Source organism: Rana temporaria, chromosome 4 (assembly GCF_905171775.1).
Source record: "Rana temporaria chromosome 4, aRanTem1.1, whole genome shotgun sequence".
Taxonomy (NCBI): domain Eukaryota; kingdom Metazoa; phylum Chordata; class Amphibia; order Anura; family Ranidae; genus Rana; species Rana temporaria.
Genome location: NC_053492.1, coordinates 466,346,279 through 466,364,771, shown reverse-complemented (window position 1 = coordinate 466,364,771; position 18,493 = coordinate 466,346,279). Strand labels below are relative to the sequence as shown.

Sequence of the window (18,493 nt, the reverse complement as noted above, 5' to 3'; positions counted from 1 at the left end):
AAGTGGAACAAATTATTTTCGTTTCCATTGACTTCAATGGAGATACTCGCTTTGATATGCGAGTGCTTTAAATTGCGAGCATTCTCCTGGACCGGATTATGCTCGTAATCCGAGGTTCCACTGACAAACCCATATTAATGCATACATTAAAAAAAAACACGACTGTTACCTTTTTTACACTATTAGCTACAGCTTCTTTTTGGCTGAGGTCTTCTGCTGACAGCTCACTTCCAAACTTGTACTCAGGATGGGCTTCTTCCTCTTGATCAGCTAATAATAAAAGAACGCAGGTGTTTATACCACTGAAGGCATAACATGGCTGCCAGGAATGACAACTGAACCTCCCTTACCACCTACACTGATCAACCATAACATTATGACCACCCACCATAACCCATCGAGGCATGGGCTCCACTAAACCTCTGAAGGTATTCTGTGATATCTGGCACCAAGCTGTCAGTAGCAGATCCTTTGACCACTTAAGGGCCGAGCCTCATTTGGAGATTTGGTGCCAGATCCACAAAAACAGGCGTATATTTAGGTGGGCGTAGCGCATCTCATACGCTGAGTGTCTCGTAGGGTATCCACAAAGAACTTGCTCCCATATATGCGCTGGCGTAACGTAAATCTGCCGGCGTAAGGCCGCGTAATTCAAAGTAGGCTTGGAGTGGGCGTGTTGTATGCTAATCTAGTATGACCCCACGTAATTGACGCTTTTTACGAACGGCGCATGCGCATCCCAGTGCGCATGCGCAAAATCACGTTGCAAATAGTCAATGCTTTAGACGTGAACGTAACTTACGCAAAGCCCTATTCGCGAACGATTTACGCAAATGACGTAAACGACGGAAAATTCGAAGCTGTCCCGACGTCCATACTTAACATTGCGTACGCCTCATATAGCAGGGGTAACTTTACGCCGTAAAAAGCCTTACGTAAAAACATGCGCCGGGCGGACGTACGTTTGAGGATCGGTGTATCTAGCTAATTTGCATACTCGACGCGGAAATCAACGGAAGCGCCACCTAGCGGCCAGCGTAAATATGCTCCTAAGATCCGACGGCGTACTAAGACGAACGTCAGTCGGATCTAGCCCCCATTCAGGCGTATCTTTTTTGTGGATCAATAGATACGCCGACGTAACTCTTTGTGGATCTGGCCCTTGGTGTTTACAAGTTAAAAACAGTTTGTTTGTTTTTTTGCTAGAAAATTACATAGAACCCCCAAACATTATAGATTTTTTCTAACACCCTAGAGAATAAAATGGCGGTCGTTACAATACTTTCTGTCACCGCAATTTTTTGGGGTGAAGTTAGCCCAGTTTATTTTTATATTGTGAAAGATAATGTTACGCCGAGTAAATCGATACCCAACATGTCACGCTTCAAAGCTGCGCCCGCTCGTGGAATGGCGACAAACATTTACCCTTAAAAATCTCCATAGGCGACGTTTAAAAAAATCTACAGGGTACCAATTTTGAGTTACAGAGGAGGTCTAGGGCTAGAATTATTGCTCTCACTCTAATGATCGCAGCGATACCTCACATGTGAGGTTTGAACACTGTTTTTATATGCGGGCGCTGCTCACGTATGCGTTCGCTTCTGCGCGCGAGCCCGTCGGGACAGGGCGCTTTTAAAAAAAAAATATTCTTATTTATTGGACCTAAAAAAAAAATGTTGACACCGTTTTAAAAAAAATAAAATAAATTGTGTCATTTTTATTCCTATTACAAGGAATGTAAACATCCCTTGTAATAGAAAAAAGCATGACAGGTCCTCTTAAATATGAGATCTGGGGTCAAAAAGACCTCACATCTCAGATTTACACTAAAATGCAATACAAAAATAAATAAAAATGTATGTCATTTAAAAAAAAAAAAATGTCCATTTACATTAGAGAATAAAATGGCGATTGTTGCAATATTTTATGTCACACGGTATTTGTGTGGCGGTATTTTAAACGCAACATTTTGGGAAAAATTAACTTTCATGAATTAAAAAAAAAAAAAAAAGTAAAATTAGCCCAATTTTTTTGCATAATGTGAAAGATGATGTTACGCCGAGTAAATAGATACCAAGCATGTCACGCTTTATAATTGTACGCACTCTCGGAATGGCAACAAACTACGGTACCTAAAAATCTCCATAGGCGACGCTTTAAACTTTTTTTATGGTTTCCAGGTTAGAGTTACAGAGGAGGTCTAGTGCTAGAATTATTGCTCTCGCTCTGACGATCGCGGAGATACCTCACATGTGTGATTTGAACACCGTTTTCATATGTGGGCGCGACTCCCGATTGCGTTTTATTTGTTGCGCAAGCTCGCAGGAAGCTTTGTTTTATTTTATTTTATTTGTATAATATTAAATTGTGTTTTTTTTTTTTTTTTACATTTTGATCACTTTTGTTGCTGTCACAAGGAATGTAAACATCCCTTGTGACAGTAATAGGTGGTGACAGGTACTCTTTATCTAAAAGACCTCCGATCCCTCCTTTGCACTTCAAAGTATTCAGATCACCGAAAACGGCGATTCTGAATACTGTGTACTTTTTTAAATCCGGCGACATTGGCAGCCGAGAAACCCGGAAGTGACGTCATGACGTCGCTTCCGTGTTTTCATTGCGGAGACTGAGTCAAAGCCGTTTACGGCTTAGTTTCAGTCTGCGCCTGGACACTGGAGGCGCCGGATGGAGGATCGGGTCTCCCGGTGGGACGGGAGGCCCGGTCAGAGCGGCGAGAGGCGGCGGGAGGGGAGGGGAGGGGGTGTCCCCTCCAGCTCCTCCGGCATAACAACCGAGCGGCTTTTAGCCGCATCGGTTGTTATGTCTGGATAGCCAATCGCCCGCTCTAAACAACAGTACCAGGACGATGCCTGGAGCTGCGAGCATCGTCCCGGTATAACCCCCGAAAGCTGAGGACGCATATATGCGTTCGCTCGGCGTGAAAGGGTTTGTAAGGGTAAAAAAAATTTCCCTAAATATCTTCCTTAGTGCAGTCCTCCTTCACTTACCTCATCCTTCCATTTTGCTTTTAAATGTCCTTATTTCTTCTGAGAAATCCTCACTTCCTGTTCTTCTGTCTGTAACTCCACACAGTAATGCAAGGCTTTCTCCCTGGTGTGGAGAAAGCCTCTTGAGGGGGCGAGCAGGAGTGTCAGGACGCCCACTAACACACAGCTCCTTTCTCGATCTGCAAAGTAGAGAGTGTCCTGACCCTCCTGCTCGCCCCCTCCCCCCTCAAGAGGCTTTCTCCACACCAGGGAGAAAGCCTTGCATTACCGTGTGGAGTTACAGACAGAAGAACAGGAAGTGAGGATTTCTCCGAAGAAATAAGGACATTTAAAAGCAAAATGGAAGGATGAGGTAAGTGAAGGAGGACTGCACTAAGGTAAAGGAAGATATTTAGGGATTTTTTTTTAAAGTGTTACTAAAACCACAGCAGAAAAAACAGTCTGTATACGCAGTACAGCATGGTAGCACAAATTCCCCCATTTCCTCCTACCACAGATCCCCCTAAATCACCACTCCTAGCACAACCCCCTCAAATTTTCTCTCCTAGAACAATTCCTGCCCCCTGCCGCCCCCAAAATACCCCTTTCCAACACAAATCTCACCCCCAATCTCATCACTGCGCCCTCCCACCTCACATGATACCACAGTGCCCAGGGCAGCCCCCCCTCCTCCCCCCCCCCCCCCCCGGCCCTGTGTGGAAAAGTTCCAAAACATTTTTTAGTTAGAATGGGGGGGATCTCCCTGGGTGGGGCAATAGTGCCCGGGGGTAAAAAAAAAGCTGTACCAGAGAGGTAGAAGGCAAATTGAAATGGCGGCCAACTGAAAAGAATGAGTTATGGTCGTGGCTACAGTATATTTTCAGTCATATAATACTAATAATAATTCTATCCATGTGTACCATTTTCGATCTCTTCCTCGATGTCATCTTCTAGGATGCTGGTTGGTGCCACGTTCTCCCCAGACTCCATCATTTTTTTCAAGGCTTCGAGCTGCTCTGTTGATAGAAGAGGCAAAAACGTACATGGTTATTAATCAACATTGTACTGCAGTCTTCAGAAATATTATAGGCATGCGCACAGGGTGTGCCAGGAGTGCCCAGGCACACCCTAATCACCCTGTAGAGCACAGATTCCCCCTACTGCCCTGGACACCCCTTCTCCCCACAGATCTTCCAACGTTTCCTCTTCTCCTCTGCCACTGGCGGCTGCTGCGGGCACAGACAGGGGGATGTTTTAGGATGAGTGGGGAAGGGGCTGGTAAATATGTGATTTATAGGCCCCTTCCCTTTCTCAGTGAAAACAGTGAGTGATCGGTAGCATGCGTTTGAGCTTTGGGGTGCACCCCCCCAATCCAATAGGCTCCGCACACTTATGATTAGAGGGACAATGGGGGGGGGGGGGGTTCAATGAAAGCACTTCCACCAATTTTCTGGCAGCTTGGCCCTTTAAAAGGCCTGAATTGCTAGCTTTACCGAAACGTGCGAGATTTAGCTAGTTTCCTAATAGCGCCAATTTTCCAAAATAGAGATATGGCTGCACCAAATAACAAAATAATTACTCCCAGTTCACAGACAATGGGCCAAATTCATTAAGAGTTAGGCCGGCGTATCAGTAGATACGCCGACCTAACTCGGAATTTGCGCCGTCCTAAGTTTAAGTGTATTCTCAAACAGAGGTACACTTAAACCTATCTAAGATACGACGGCTTGCGCCGTCCTATCTTAGGGTGCAATATTTAGGCTGACCGCTAGGTGGCGCTTCCATTGCGGTCGGCGTAGAATATGTAAGTCACTAGATACGCCTATTCACGAACGTACGTCCGCCCGTCGCAGTAAAGATACGCCGTTTCCGTAAGAGATAGGCCGCCTAAAGATAAACATGCCCCCTAGGTGACGTAGCCAATGTTAAGTATGGCCGTCGTTCCCGCGTCGAAATTTGAAAATTTTACGTTGTTTGCGTAAGTCGTCCGTGAATAGGCATTTACGTCATTTACGTCCACGTCGAAACCAATGGGCCCATGCGGTGTACTTTGCCGCAATGCACACTGGGATACGTAGGCGGACGGCACATGCGCCGTTCCAAAAAAACGTCAATCATGTCAGGTCAAGCCCCATTAACATAAAACACGCCCCCTCAGCTAAATTTGAATTAGGCGCCATTACGCCCGCCCAATTTACGCTACGCCGCCGTAACTTAGCAGGCAAATACTTTGTGAATCATGTACTTGTCTCGCTAACTTACGGCAGCGTAGTGTAAACACGATACGCTACGCCGCCGCAAAGTTAGGATGCCCTCTCTGAATCTACAACAATGAAAATTTAGGTAATTAGGGCCAATTCTGAGTTGAAGTACAGAGACAGGCAGAGTGCCTGTCTCTGTACCCAGTGTAGCAGAGCGACATGTTTGCTGTCGCTACCCCCTCCTCCCCCCTGTCACTGCTTGCTGTCGGTTGCACAGATGACAGCCTTCTGGAAAACAGTAGTGCTGACGGTGAGTGGAACTTCAGGCAGATGCTGAGGGACTAGTCTCCCATCAGGTCCACTCTCTACTTGTGATTGACAGCAGGCTGTGGGTAGATTCTATAACCAATAGCAAAGCGTCTATTGGCTAAGACAGTGGTCCTCAACCTCAACCTCATTCCTCAAGTACCCCCCAAGGGCCCCGGTTTCCCTTTACTTTGCAAATCAATATCAATGGCATGGTATTGATAAGAGCTATTTTATCTAAGGCAAGTTCCCAAAACATGGCCCGTTGGGGGTACTTGAGAATTGAGATTAACCGCTTAAGGACCGCCGCACGACGATATACGTTGGCAGAATGGCACGGCTGGGCATAAACACTTGCAGGTACGTTGCCTTTAAGAGCCCAGCCGTGGGTCACACGCGCGCCGCCGCCGGCGCGCTGGCGACCCGGTCCTGATCTCCAAGACCGCGTCCGCGGGACCCGTGGACCTGAACGCTGCCAGTGTCCCGTGATCGGGTCACAGAGCTGAAGAACGGGGAGAGGTAAGTGCAAACAAATCTTTCCCCGTTCTTCCTAGTGGCAGTGCCAGTGATCGTCTGTTCCCTGTCATAGGGAATGACAATCAGTGACGTGTCACGCCAGGCCACGCCCCCCTACAGTAAGAATCACACACTAGGACACACTTAACCCCTACAGCGCCACCTAGTGGTTAACCCCTTCACTGCCAGTGTCATTTTCACAGTAATAGTGCATATTTATAGCACTGATCGCTGTAAAAATGACAATGGCCCCAAAACGGTGTCCGCCATAATGTCGCAGTCACGATAAAAATCACTGATCGCCGCCATTACTAGTAAAAAATAAAATATTAATAAAAATGCCATAAAACTATCCCCTATTTTGTAAACACTATAACTTGCGTAAACCAATGAATAAACGCTTATTGCGATTTTTTTACCAAAAATATGTAGAAGAATACGTATCGACCTAAGCTGAGGAATTTTTTTTTTTATATATTTTTTGGGGGATATTTATTACATCAAAAAGTAAAAAAAATAAAAACCGCAGAGGTGATCAAACACCACCAAAAGAAAGCTCTATTTGTGGGGAAAAAAAGACGCCAATTTTGTTTGGGAGCCACGTCGCACGACCGCTCAATTGTCAGTTTAAGCGACGCAGTGCCGAATCGCAAAAAGTGGCCCGGTCTTTGACCAGCCAAATGGTCCCGGGGGTGAAGTGGTTAATAATAGCTATTAAATTATAGGTATTGGAATTTCCATTCAAATTTGGATGTTAGCGAACGTAACGAATACAAATTTATCCAAAGTTACGAATTATCCTAACAAGTATCCACATCTAAACGAATGGAACATAACGAATGAATAATAATAAAAACTTTTTTTTCTTTATGTTCCATTTGTTAAGATGCGGCATTCGTTATTTTGAAAAATTCGTAACTTCAGATGAATTCGTATTCGTTACATTCACTAACAGCCAAATTAGAAGGGAAATTCCAATACCTATAAATTTAGGGGCAGATCCACAGAGATCTGCACCGGCGCAGCGTATGGGAGATACGCTACGCCGCTGTAACTTACTTTGCCATACTTCGAATCCACAAAGTTTTCGCGCCGTAAGTTACGGTGGTGTAGTGTATCTCTGGCGGCGGAATTCAAATCGGCGATTTGGTGGGCGTGCGCATGCACCGTCCCTAAATTTCCCGCCGTGCATTGCGCTAAATGACGTCGCAAGGACGTCATTTTTTTTAACTTAGACGTGAATTATGTCCATCCTGATTCAAGGACGACTTACGCGAAAAAATTTTTTTGAAATAAACACGGGAACGACGGCCATACTTAACATGGCAAGTCTATCTATACGCCGCAAAATCTCAGCTTTAACTATACGCCGGAAAAAGCCGACTAGAGACTTTAAGGATTCAAACTAAAGATACGACGCGGGAAATTTGAAAGTACGCCGGAGTATCAGTAGATACGCCGGCGTACTCGCTCTGTGGATCTGGCCCCCAGTAGTTATTATTAGCTCGTTAGTTATTATTTTGTATTTTCGAATTTTCATAATTTCTTTCTTATTTTTTGGATTTTAAAATTTTTGAATTTCGGAATTTTCGATTTAACAAATTTTCGGATTTTCGAATTTTTGGATTTCTGAATTTAAAAATTCAAAAAAACTTTTTTTCATCACGTTCCATTTGTTTTAGTTCCATTAGTGAAGAGAGACAATAGTAACAGATATATGAGGTACGGTCACATCAGATACAATAGGCTTGTGTGTTTAACCCCTTGCCGCCCGCCTTATGCAAAAAGACGTCGGCAAAGTGGTTTCAATATCCTGACTGGACGTCATATGACGTCCTCAGGATATTGAGCCGCTGCGCGCCCCCGGGGGCGCACATCGCGGCGATCGTTGTTGCAGGGTGTCAGTTTGACACCCTGCAACACCAATCTAGGTAAAGACTCTCAGACGGAGACTCTTTACCACGTGATCAGCCTTGTCCAATCACGGCTGATCACGATGTAAACAGGAAAAGCCGGTAATCAGCTTTTCCTCACTCGCGTCTATCAGACGCGAGTAGAGGAGAGTCGATCGGCTGCTCCTCTGACAGGGGGGGTTTGTGCTGATCGATTATCAGCACAGCCCCCCCCCCCCCAGGATGCCCACTGGACCACCAGGGATGCCACTAGACCACCAGGGATGCCACTAGACCAGTGTTTTTCAACTCCAGTCCTCAAGGCGCACCAACAGGTCATGTTTTCAGGCTTTCCATTATTTTGCACAGGTGATTTCATCAGTTTCACTGCCTTAGTAATCACCACAGCCGTTTCATCTAAAGGAAATCCTGAAAACATGACCTGTTGGGGCACCTTGAGGACTGGAGTTGAGAAACACCAGGGATGCAAAACACAGGGATGCAAAACACACACTAGACCACCAGGGTTGACAGAAACAATGGATGCCAATCAGTGCCCGCAATGGATGCCAATCAGTGCCCACAATGGGCATCACTGATTTGGCAGGCATTGTTTGGCACTGATTGGCATCCATTAGTACAACACATATGTTAGTGCCACCTATCAGTGCCCATCTATGCCCATCCGTGCTACCTATCAGTGCCCATCCATGCCGCCTATCAGTGCCCATCCATACCGCCTATCAGTGCCCATCCATGCCGCCTATCAGTGCCTATCCGTGCCCATCCACGATGCCTATCCGTGCCCATCCAGTGCCCATCCAATGCCGCCTATCAGTGCCCATCCATGCCGCCTATCCGTGCCCATCCATGCCGCCTATCAGTGCCCATCCATGCTGCCTATCCATGCCCATCCAATGCCGCCTATCAGTGCCCATCCATGCCGGCTATCAGTGCCCATCCATGCCGCCTATCCGTGCCGCCTATCCGTGCCCATCCATGCCGCCTATCAGTGTCACATTTTAGTGCCCATCATCAGTGCCCATCAATGCCACCACATCAGTGCCACCTCATCGGTGCCCATCAGTGCCACCTTATCAGTGCCCATCAGTGAAGGAGAAAACGTTGTTTTATAACAGAAACAAAAAAAACGTTTTTTTTATAAAAAAAAATTTGCAGAAAAAAAAAAATCGCAGAGGTGATCAAATACCACCAAAAGAAAAGTTTTATTTGTGGGTACAAAATGATAAAAAATGTAGTTTGGGTACAGTGTAGCACGACCGTGCAATTGTCATTCAAAGTGCAACAGTGCTGAAAGCTAAAAATTGGTCTGGGCGGGAAGGTGTATAAGTGCCCCCCGGTATGGAAGGGGTTAAAAGGGAAAAAACACAAAAACACAAAAAAAATCACATCACAAACACAATACTTGCATTTCTGCTGCAATTTCTGCAAAACGCACTAAAAAAAAACCGCATAGGTGTGAACCTCGGGCTAAAGGACCACCGGTATTTGTGCATACAGAGTAGCAGCTCCGATTTTTTTTATTAACTCTTTCTAGGCTTAAAGCGTCACCAGAACTTTTTTTTTGTATTTTAGTTTTTGGAAGGATCAGGAACGGCGGCACATACTTTTCTCCACTTCCTGTTTTAAGCGCTTGTTTTTAATGAGGATCTTTCTCTTTAAGTCGTTGGGAGACGGTAAAGGTTTTCCAGCTCCGAGCTGAAACACAGGAAGAGAATATAAGAGAATGCAATTATTATTTTTTCACACAACTTACCTGTTTGTATCAATATATTTTATATATATGAATAGGAAAAAGTTTACACGACCTTCTCCCTGAAGAACCGGGGCAGCTGAAGATACTATCAATTCAATTCTCATGCCGCGTACACACGACCGTTTTTCGGGATGTAAAAAACAACGTTTTTAAGGGTCTAGAAAAACCAACGTTTCTTTCAACCCGATCATTAAATCAGCCTTGCCCACACGCGATTGTGAAAAACAATGCTCTAGCAAAGCGCGGTGAGGTACAACACGTACAACGGCACTATAAAGGGGAAGTTCCATGCGGATGGCGCCACCCTTGGGGCTGCTTTAGCTGATTCCGTGTTAGTAAAAGACGATTCGCGCTTTTCTGTCTGTTACAGCATGATGAATGTGCTTACTCCATTACGAACTCTAGTTTTACCAGAACGAGCGCTCCCGTCTCATAACTTGCTTCTGAGCATGCGCGTTTTTTTCACGTCGTTAAAGCCCACACACGACCATTTTTTACGACGTTAAAAACGACAACCTTAAAAAAACGTTGTGAAAAATTAGAGCATGTTCGAAATTTTTAAAGCCCATTTTTTACATCGTGAAAAATGCTCTGGAGCCCACACACAATAGTTTTTAATGAAAAAAAAAACGTAATTTTTTAGAACCCGGAAAATGATCGTGTGTACGCGGCATAACAGCTCATTCACTAGATGTCTATTAAAGCTACACGATTAATCGTCAAGAATCGTTATCGCAATCTTTTTCCCGTTGCGATTCTTGACACAGGGTTTGAAGATCTTTGACATGAAAATAATTTTCCCTCTGCACTTTGGTATGCAAAGAATTTCCTCTCTGTTCTCAGCCAAAATTCTTTATCAGTGGAAAGTTAATTTGTATCACATTGACTTTTACATCAAAGCCGAACACTTTAGCACATTTTTTATTTTTTTTAAATACACGATAGGATTTTAACAGACCTGGGACACTAGACACGTATGCTGCCAAAAAATTCATTCGTTTTGGTTTCATTTTTTTTTTGTTTTTCCGGGTCATTCGGTATAATCGAAATTCGTAATTTTGAACAGATTTAGAAAAATCGTAAATTAAAATATCCAGACTTTCAAAATTTGGGATATTCCAAAATTCAGGAATTCAGAAATCCGAAAATTCAGAAATCAGAAAATTTGAAAATCCGATAATTTAGAAATGAGAAAATCAGAAATAATAACTAATTTACTAGCCAATAATAACTATTAAATTATAGGTATTGGAATTTCCTTTCAAATATGGCTGTTAGTGAATGTAACAAATTTATGCAAAGTTACGAATTATTCAAAATAAAAAATGTCGTATCTAAACAAATGGAATGTAACAAATGAATAATAAATAATATTAAAAGTTTTTATTATTATTATTATTTATTATTATTAATTAGTTATGTTCCATTCGTTTAGATACGAGATTCGTTATTTCAGATAATTCGTAACTTCGGATAAATTCTTATTCATTATGTTCACTAACAGCCAAATTTGAAAGGAAATTCCAATGCCTATAATTTAATAGTTATTAGCTAGTTAGTTATTTTTTCAGATTTTCAAATTTTTGCGTTTTCTAATTTTCTAATTTCCATTCTTATTTTCAGATGTTCGTAATGCCCCCTCAGCCTCCTGTCAGGCCTGTCCTCTCTGAATAATGGGGTAGATTCAGCTAGGTGCGCGCACTGCTACGGCGGCGTAGTGTACCGTTTTTATGCTACGCCTCCGTAAATTACTGGAGCTACGCTTCATTCACGAAGCATTTGCTCCGTAATTTGCGGCGGCGTTTCGTAAAAGGGGCCGGCGTAAGCGCGCGTAATTTAAATGATCCCGTAGGGGGCGTGGATCATTTATATTAGGCGCGTTCCCGTTTCCCGACGAGCATTGCGGTAAATGACGTCGCAAGGACATCATTTGCTTCGACGTGAACGTAAATGGCGTCCAGCGCCATTCACGATCCACTTACGCAAACGACGTAAATTTCGAAAATCGCGACGCGGGAACGACGTCTATACTTACCATTGGCTGCGCCTCCTAATAGCAGGAGCAGCCTTACGCCGAAAGCGACGAACGCAAACAACGTAAAACACGACCACCGGGCGCGCATACGTTTGTGAATCAGCGTGAGTATGCAATTTGCATACTCTACGCTGACAACTACGGGAACGCCACCTAGCGGCCAGCGTCAGAATGCAGCCTAAGATACGACGGCATAAGAGACTTATGCCAGTCATATCTTAGGCTACAGTCGGCGTATCGAGCTTTCTGAATACAGAAAGTAGATACGCCGGCGCTACTTAGCAATTACGCTGCGTATCTATGGATACGCAGCGTAATTGCTACTTGAATCTACCCCAAAGTGTCCAGGTTTCAGGTGGACTGAATATATATAAATATATTATTATTTTATTTATTTTTTGCCATTTTTTCCCAGGAACGTAGAGTTACCCTTTAAGGCTTTGGCAGTATTTAATTATTATGTGGATAATTTTTTTTGCTGCAGTTTCCACCCTTTTTTGGTGTCTTTCTATTGATTGGCCACTTGCAATATTTTTTGTGGGTGATGTACCTGCACACCACTTCCCTCTAGGGGACTTGAACCGGACAGCTGGATAATTTCCACACGGATCACATAAGTACAGATTGACCCGCACACTGGATGAGATCATAGGTGTGCGCAGCCTATTTCATTAGGGTGTGCACCCCAAAGCCCAAACACACACTACCGATCACTCACTATGTTCATTCAGAAAGGGAAGAGGCTGGTGAATTACATATTTACCGGCCCCTTCCCCATTCCTAAAACATCCCAGTAGCAACAGCCAATAGGAGAGGAGGGAAGCTGACTGTGCTGCGGGGGGGGGGGAAGGAGTGGGGAGCCAGGGCAGTAGGGGGAATCTGTGCTTCTCAGGGTGATTAGGGTGTGCCTGGGCACACCTGGCACACCCTGTGCGCACGCCTATGGATGAGATCAAAATGTACTCCCGGGATGCCGTGTGGAAATGATCCAGCTGTCCGGTTCAAGTCCACCATTCCCCATTCTGCTTTTCAATCTTTAAAGCTGAACTCCGGGCACAAAAACTTGAATTTATATTAATTCAGCGAGAGCCACAAAGGACATAAATCACCTTTGTTGGACCAAATCCCATTGCAAACCCAGATATTAAAGCGGGGGTTCACCCTAAAAAAAAAATTCTAACATTACAATGAGCTGACCTGTGACACGGACATTATGCTGGTCTTTTTTTTTTTTTTTCGTACATACCGTTTTATCTGTATTTTCTCACCGGATTTCCCGCGGGAGTGGGCGTTCCTATTCACAGGGTAAGTGATTGACGTTCTTCCGACCGGCGCATACAGCGCGTCACGAGTTGCCAAAAGAAACCAAACGTCGGGTCGGCTCTATACGGCGCCTGCGCACCGACGTTCGGCTTCTTTCGGGAACTCGTGACACGCTGTATGCGCAAGGTCGGAAGAACGTCAATCACTTACCCTGTAAATAGGAACGCCCACTCCAGCGGGGAATACGGGGAGAAAATACAGATAAAACGGTATGTACGAGAAAAAAAAAAAAGACCAGCATAATGTCCGTGTCACAGGTCAGCTCATTGTAATGTTAGAATTTTTTTTTTTAGGGTGAACCCCCGCTTGGAAATGTAGCAGTGATGTCATCGTCACTGTGCTGAACCTAGCCTGTGCAGAGAGCAGAGCTATGGGAGGGACCCAGCAGGCTCCACCCACTACAGGTTTCCTGCAGAAAACTTCAGGAGGGGGGCGGAGACAAGACCAGTCACCCTGCACATGGAGAGAGAGCAGCGGTGACCGGTCTTTATTACAGGAAGCTCCTGCACAAAAGCAGAATTTCACACTGGATTATTGCACAGATCAGGAAGAAATACACAAGGCACACTGAGGGCTGTATGTATAAGGAATTTGCCCATGTGAATGGAGCAAAACATTTTTTTTTAATAAATTGTAAACAGACAATATCATGTGCTGTTCAAATTTAAATCAGTGACTGAATACAAAAAATACTAAATTCAGACACAAGGTGGTGCTAAGTATCATAGAAACTCCTATGATACTTAGTGCCATCTAGTGGCCAAATGCAGTATTCTCCATTTTAAATCAATGAAAACCATTTACCCCGCAAAGGAAATAGTCTAAAAATATTTGTACAGAATGAACGTACCGTACATACCCCTTTTCACTGAGTGAATTAAGCTATTTTGGCTATACCTTTCTTGGGGATCACAGGAGTGCAGTTTGTTCTGCACCTCTATGACCCTTTTCCATGTCACTCAGCTGACACAGGCCCGGGAAAGATCCCAACTTTACATTTGGTATTTGATTCACCCACATGGCTGGACCAGTGTCCTGTCGAGAAATGCCCCCTATTGAGAAATGCCCAGGTGGAAATGCGCATGCGACGCGCACCGCGCCTCAACAGCTAATCGTCAACTCGGCTCCATGCGGCGCATGCGCACTTCTACCTGGGCACTATTCGATAGCCGGGCACTTCTCGACAGCACACCAGCACCTTGGCGCAGCCTCTGAGCGTGGAGCTGAGAGCCTGAGTCACCTGCTTCTGCCCCCTGCACAGCCCGGAGCTCCAGTGAGCGCTGGAGGGGCAGAGCAGAGGGCAGATGACTGACAGTCACAGGCTGTTTGCTTACTAAAGGCTGAGAACTGAATGATCAATTAGTGGTTTCATTATAATTTATTTTGGATTTGTTGAAATTTGTTACTATTGTAATTCATAGATTGGGATACATTTATTAGGCATTTTGCTTTTTCCAAGGGTTCAGCTTTAAAGCTCCTCTGGGGCAAAAACTGATGCATCTAGCTCTATGGAATCTGTAATATTCTGCATAATAAAATACACTTTTGGATGAGAAACAGATAAATCCTCTTGAGGCTTACAAGGTCAGGGATGATAAAGGACATAGCAGTACAATTGAATCTGTCAAATAAAACTCATACAGTCCCGGGGGGGAAATAAAAGAGACAAAGACAGAACACAGAGTGCATGATTACAGCAAGGAAGAAAGCAAGTGACGTCACGCCGCAGGCATACTCCCCAACAGGTCCACATGTGCGATGGGATCCAGAATCCAGGCCGCGGTCACTGCAGACCTGTCATGTGTCTGGAGTGGTGGGGGACACTGTCATACCCCCTCCAGGAATGTTGGGAGGTATGCACTGCTGACAGCAAACCTCAACTTCAGTGCAGTGCTCAATTGTCGAAATTATCAAGGCTATGTGAGTCACATGATGCAAGTCGCCAACCTTTCTTATCAATGCAAATCGGTGTTTAATAAAAATCTATTTTATTAAAAAAAAAAAAGCCTAGATTTTGTGGTGCATTTATAAACCAAAAAAAAAGTTGCAGAGATATTTGCCCTGTGAAACTGCATGAACATTCATTATGTATAAAACGGAGGCAAAACTGAGGCTATTTTTAGACTTAATATGGAAAATACCATATTGTGGCCACTAGATGGAGACGATAATCATAGGAAATAAATGTTGACCTGAAGGGCCATAGGGCCAAATTAGGTCAATAATGTAACCAGGGGCGGACTGACCATTAAGGCTCTCGGGCACTGCCCGAGGGCCCCATGCCACTAGGGGGCCCCATCAGGGTTGCCAGGCTCAATAAAACCAGGGACAGTATGTAAAATTCTGTGTTTTTTTTTACATTTGTCCCTGATATGTCCGAAACCGACATGCTTTTGATGTGAAAATCCTGAGATTTTATCTGCCCTGCCTCTGCACTGCCTCCTGGCGTGGTGGCCATCTGTAAGCCCGGGGGGGGGGGGGGGGGGGATAATCTTCTATTGTCCGGGGGCCCCATGAGTTGTCAGTCTGCCCCTGAATGTAACGAGTCAATAACCCAATATAGACATGTGGCCATATTACCTCAATGGCACTGATCTAATATGGCCATGCGGCCATATTAGATCAATGATGTCATGAGTATACCTCCTTTCCTTGTATACATGGAGCTCTGAAGTGGGGAATCTCCCACCCACAGATCATTGGCTCAGTAATGACAGCCAATTTCTGAGTTCAGACCAAACCCAAGCCCATTCCTAAGTTAATGCCATTGACCTAACATGGCCATAAAGCCAAATTAGGTCATTGATGTAACGAGCAATAACCAAATATGGACACGTGGCCGTATTATGTCAATGGCACAGATTTAATATGGCCATGTGACCATATAAAGTCAATGATGTCATGAGTATACCCCCCATCTTTCTATACATGGAGCTCTGGGGTGAGAAATCCCCAAACCACATCTCATTGGCTCAGTAATGGCAGCCAACATCTGAGTGCAGACCAGGGATGAACTGGCCATTGGGACTACAGGGAGTTTCCTGGTGGGCCGATGGCTCAGTGGACCGGCTTCAGTGACAGCGGACTGCCGCCCCCCTCCGCTCCTCTGTCTCTCCCTCCCCGCAGCGCTCACCTAGGGGGAACAAAGAAGCAGGGGGAGGACCAGAGGGGACTACAGAGGAGCATGGGGGGAGGGGACATACAGCTGACTCAACAGCTATGGCCTGGGAGTTTCTCACTTCTGCCTAATCTTGTCCCATAAGGGGGGCACCAAACTGATTCTTTGCCCCGGGTGAAATAATGTCTAGATTCCCCACTGGTACTGTCTATAAGAGTACCAGTACCAGCCGTTCTACTGTAATAAAGTAGAACGGCTAGTGGCTAGTAAAGTGGGAGAGGGGGTGCGAGTGGCTGGGGGGGGGGGGGTGCGGGAGTTGTCCGGCCGCCATGGGAGAGACCTGTCAAAGTGGGCCAGTCTGGATGAAGTCAAGGGCCAAATTTCTGTCCCAGTCCAGCCCTGGTGCAGACTAAACCCAGGCCCGTTCCTAAGTCAATGCCATTGACCTAACCTGGCCATAAAGCCAGATTAGGTCAATGATGTAACGAGCAATAACCTAATATGGACACGTGATTATATTAGGTAAATGATGTCATGAGTATACCCCCCATCCTTGTATACATGGAGCTCTGGAGTGGGGAATCTCCCACCCACAGCTCATTGGCCTAGTAATGACAGCCATCTTCTGAGTTCAGACCAAACCCAAGCCCATTCCTAAGTTAATGCCATTGACCTAACATGGCCATAAGGCCAAATTAGGTCAATGATGTAACGAGCAATAACCCAATATGGACACGTGACCATATTATGTCAATGGCACAGATTTAATATGGCCATGTGACCATATAAAGTCAAAGATGTCATGAGTATACCCCCCATCCTTGTATACATGGAGCTCTCATTGGCCCAGTAATGGCAGCCAACATCTGAGTGCAGACCAGGGATGAACTGGCCATTGGGACTACAGGGAGTTTCCCGGTGGGCCGATGGCTCAGTGGGCCGGCTTCAGTGACATCGGATTGCCGCCCCCCTCTGCTCCTCTGTCTCTCCCTCCCCGCAGCGCTCACCTGGGGGGAACAAAGAAGCAGGGGGAGGACCAGAGGAGCAGGGACGACGACAGAGGAGCATGGGGGGAGGGGACATGCAGCTGACTCAACAGCTATGACCTGGGAGTTTCTCACTTCTGCCTAATCTTGTCCCATAAGGGGGGGGCACCGAACTGATTCTTTGCCCCGGGTGAAATAATGTCTAGCTTCCCCACTGGTACTGCCTATAAGAGTACCAGTACCAGCCATTCTACTGTAATAAAGTAGAACGGCTAGTGGCTAGTGAAGGGGGAGAGGGGGTGCGGGTGGCTGGGGGGGGGGGGGGGGGGGGGGTGTCCGGCCGCCATGGGAGAGACCTGTCAAAGTGGGCCAGTCTGGATGAAGTCCAGGGCCAAATTTCTGTCCCAGTCAAGCCCTGGTGCAGACTAAACCCAGGCCCGTTCCTAAGTCAATGCCATTGACCTAACCTGGCCATAAAGCCAGATTAGGTCAACGATTAGCAATAACCTAATATGGACACATGATTATATTAGGTAAATGATGTCATGAGTATACCCCCGATCCTTGTATACATGGAGCTCTGGAGTGGGGAATCTCCCACCCACAGCTCATTGGCCCAGTAATGACAGCCATCTTCTGAGTTCAGACCAAACCCAAGCCCATTCCTAAGTTAATGCCATTGACCCAACATGGCCATAAGGCCAAATTAGGTCAATGATGTAACGAGCAATAACCCAATATGGACACGTGACCATATTATGTAAAAAAAAAAGCATGTTCCTCTGCTCCATCTAGTGGCCAGAATGATGTATTTTTTTCCCAATAGCTTTGCAATACGACCAATAGTCCATATAGTGGTGTCCTAGCTGGTGAAAAGTTCATTTACAATGTAGGACACAAAACGGTTTTAGAATTCATCCTCCTTTTCATTTATAATCTTCAGGAATAAAGCTCTATGCATCATGTTGGTACAAAAGCCTGATAATTTCCACCCAAGGTGTCTGACACAACAGCAGGTCACAGTGCACACATTACACCCACCGAAGACTAAGGGCAGGATTGGGACCTCAATATCGGATATAAGTCAAACGACATTCATCAAGATCGAATGTACTGAGAATTTTTATTTATTTTTACGAACGTTTATTTACTCGTTTATGGCCAGATTAAATGGAACCGGCCGAAGTCATCTAAAAATCCCATTCAGGATCTTTCATTTCTAAAACGTAAAGCTTTACTCCAGACAAACAGCTGAAATACTTATACAAGAGCTGTTTTACTTGCCAATTTGTATTTGTGTCCATCCGAGTTTTATTACTTAGGCCGCGTACACACGGTCGGTTTGGACCGAT

The 18,493-nt window shown here is 45.2% G+C and overlaps 1 protein-coding gene across 4 annotated transcripts in view; it reads right to left on the bottom strand.

Moving 5' to 3' along the window:
• Positions 1-18,493, bottom strand: part of PLCB4 (phospholipase C beta 4) — a 477,241-nt gene that overhangs the window by 104,736 nt on the left and 354,012 nt on the right. For all 4 annotated transcript variants that reach the window (XM_040351702.1, XM_040351705.1, XM_040351703.1 and 1 more), the window contains 3 exons: positions 9,531-9,621; positions 3,908-4,003; positions 170-270 (listed from right to left, as the gene is read on the bottom strand). In XM_040351702.1, the coding sequence (XP_040207636.1) occupies positions 170-270; positions 3,908-4,003; positions 9,531-9,621 (288 nt within the window). The remainder of the gene's footprint in view (positions 1-169; positions 271-3,907; positions 4,004-9,530; positions 9,622-18,493) is intronic.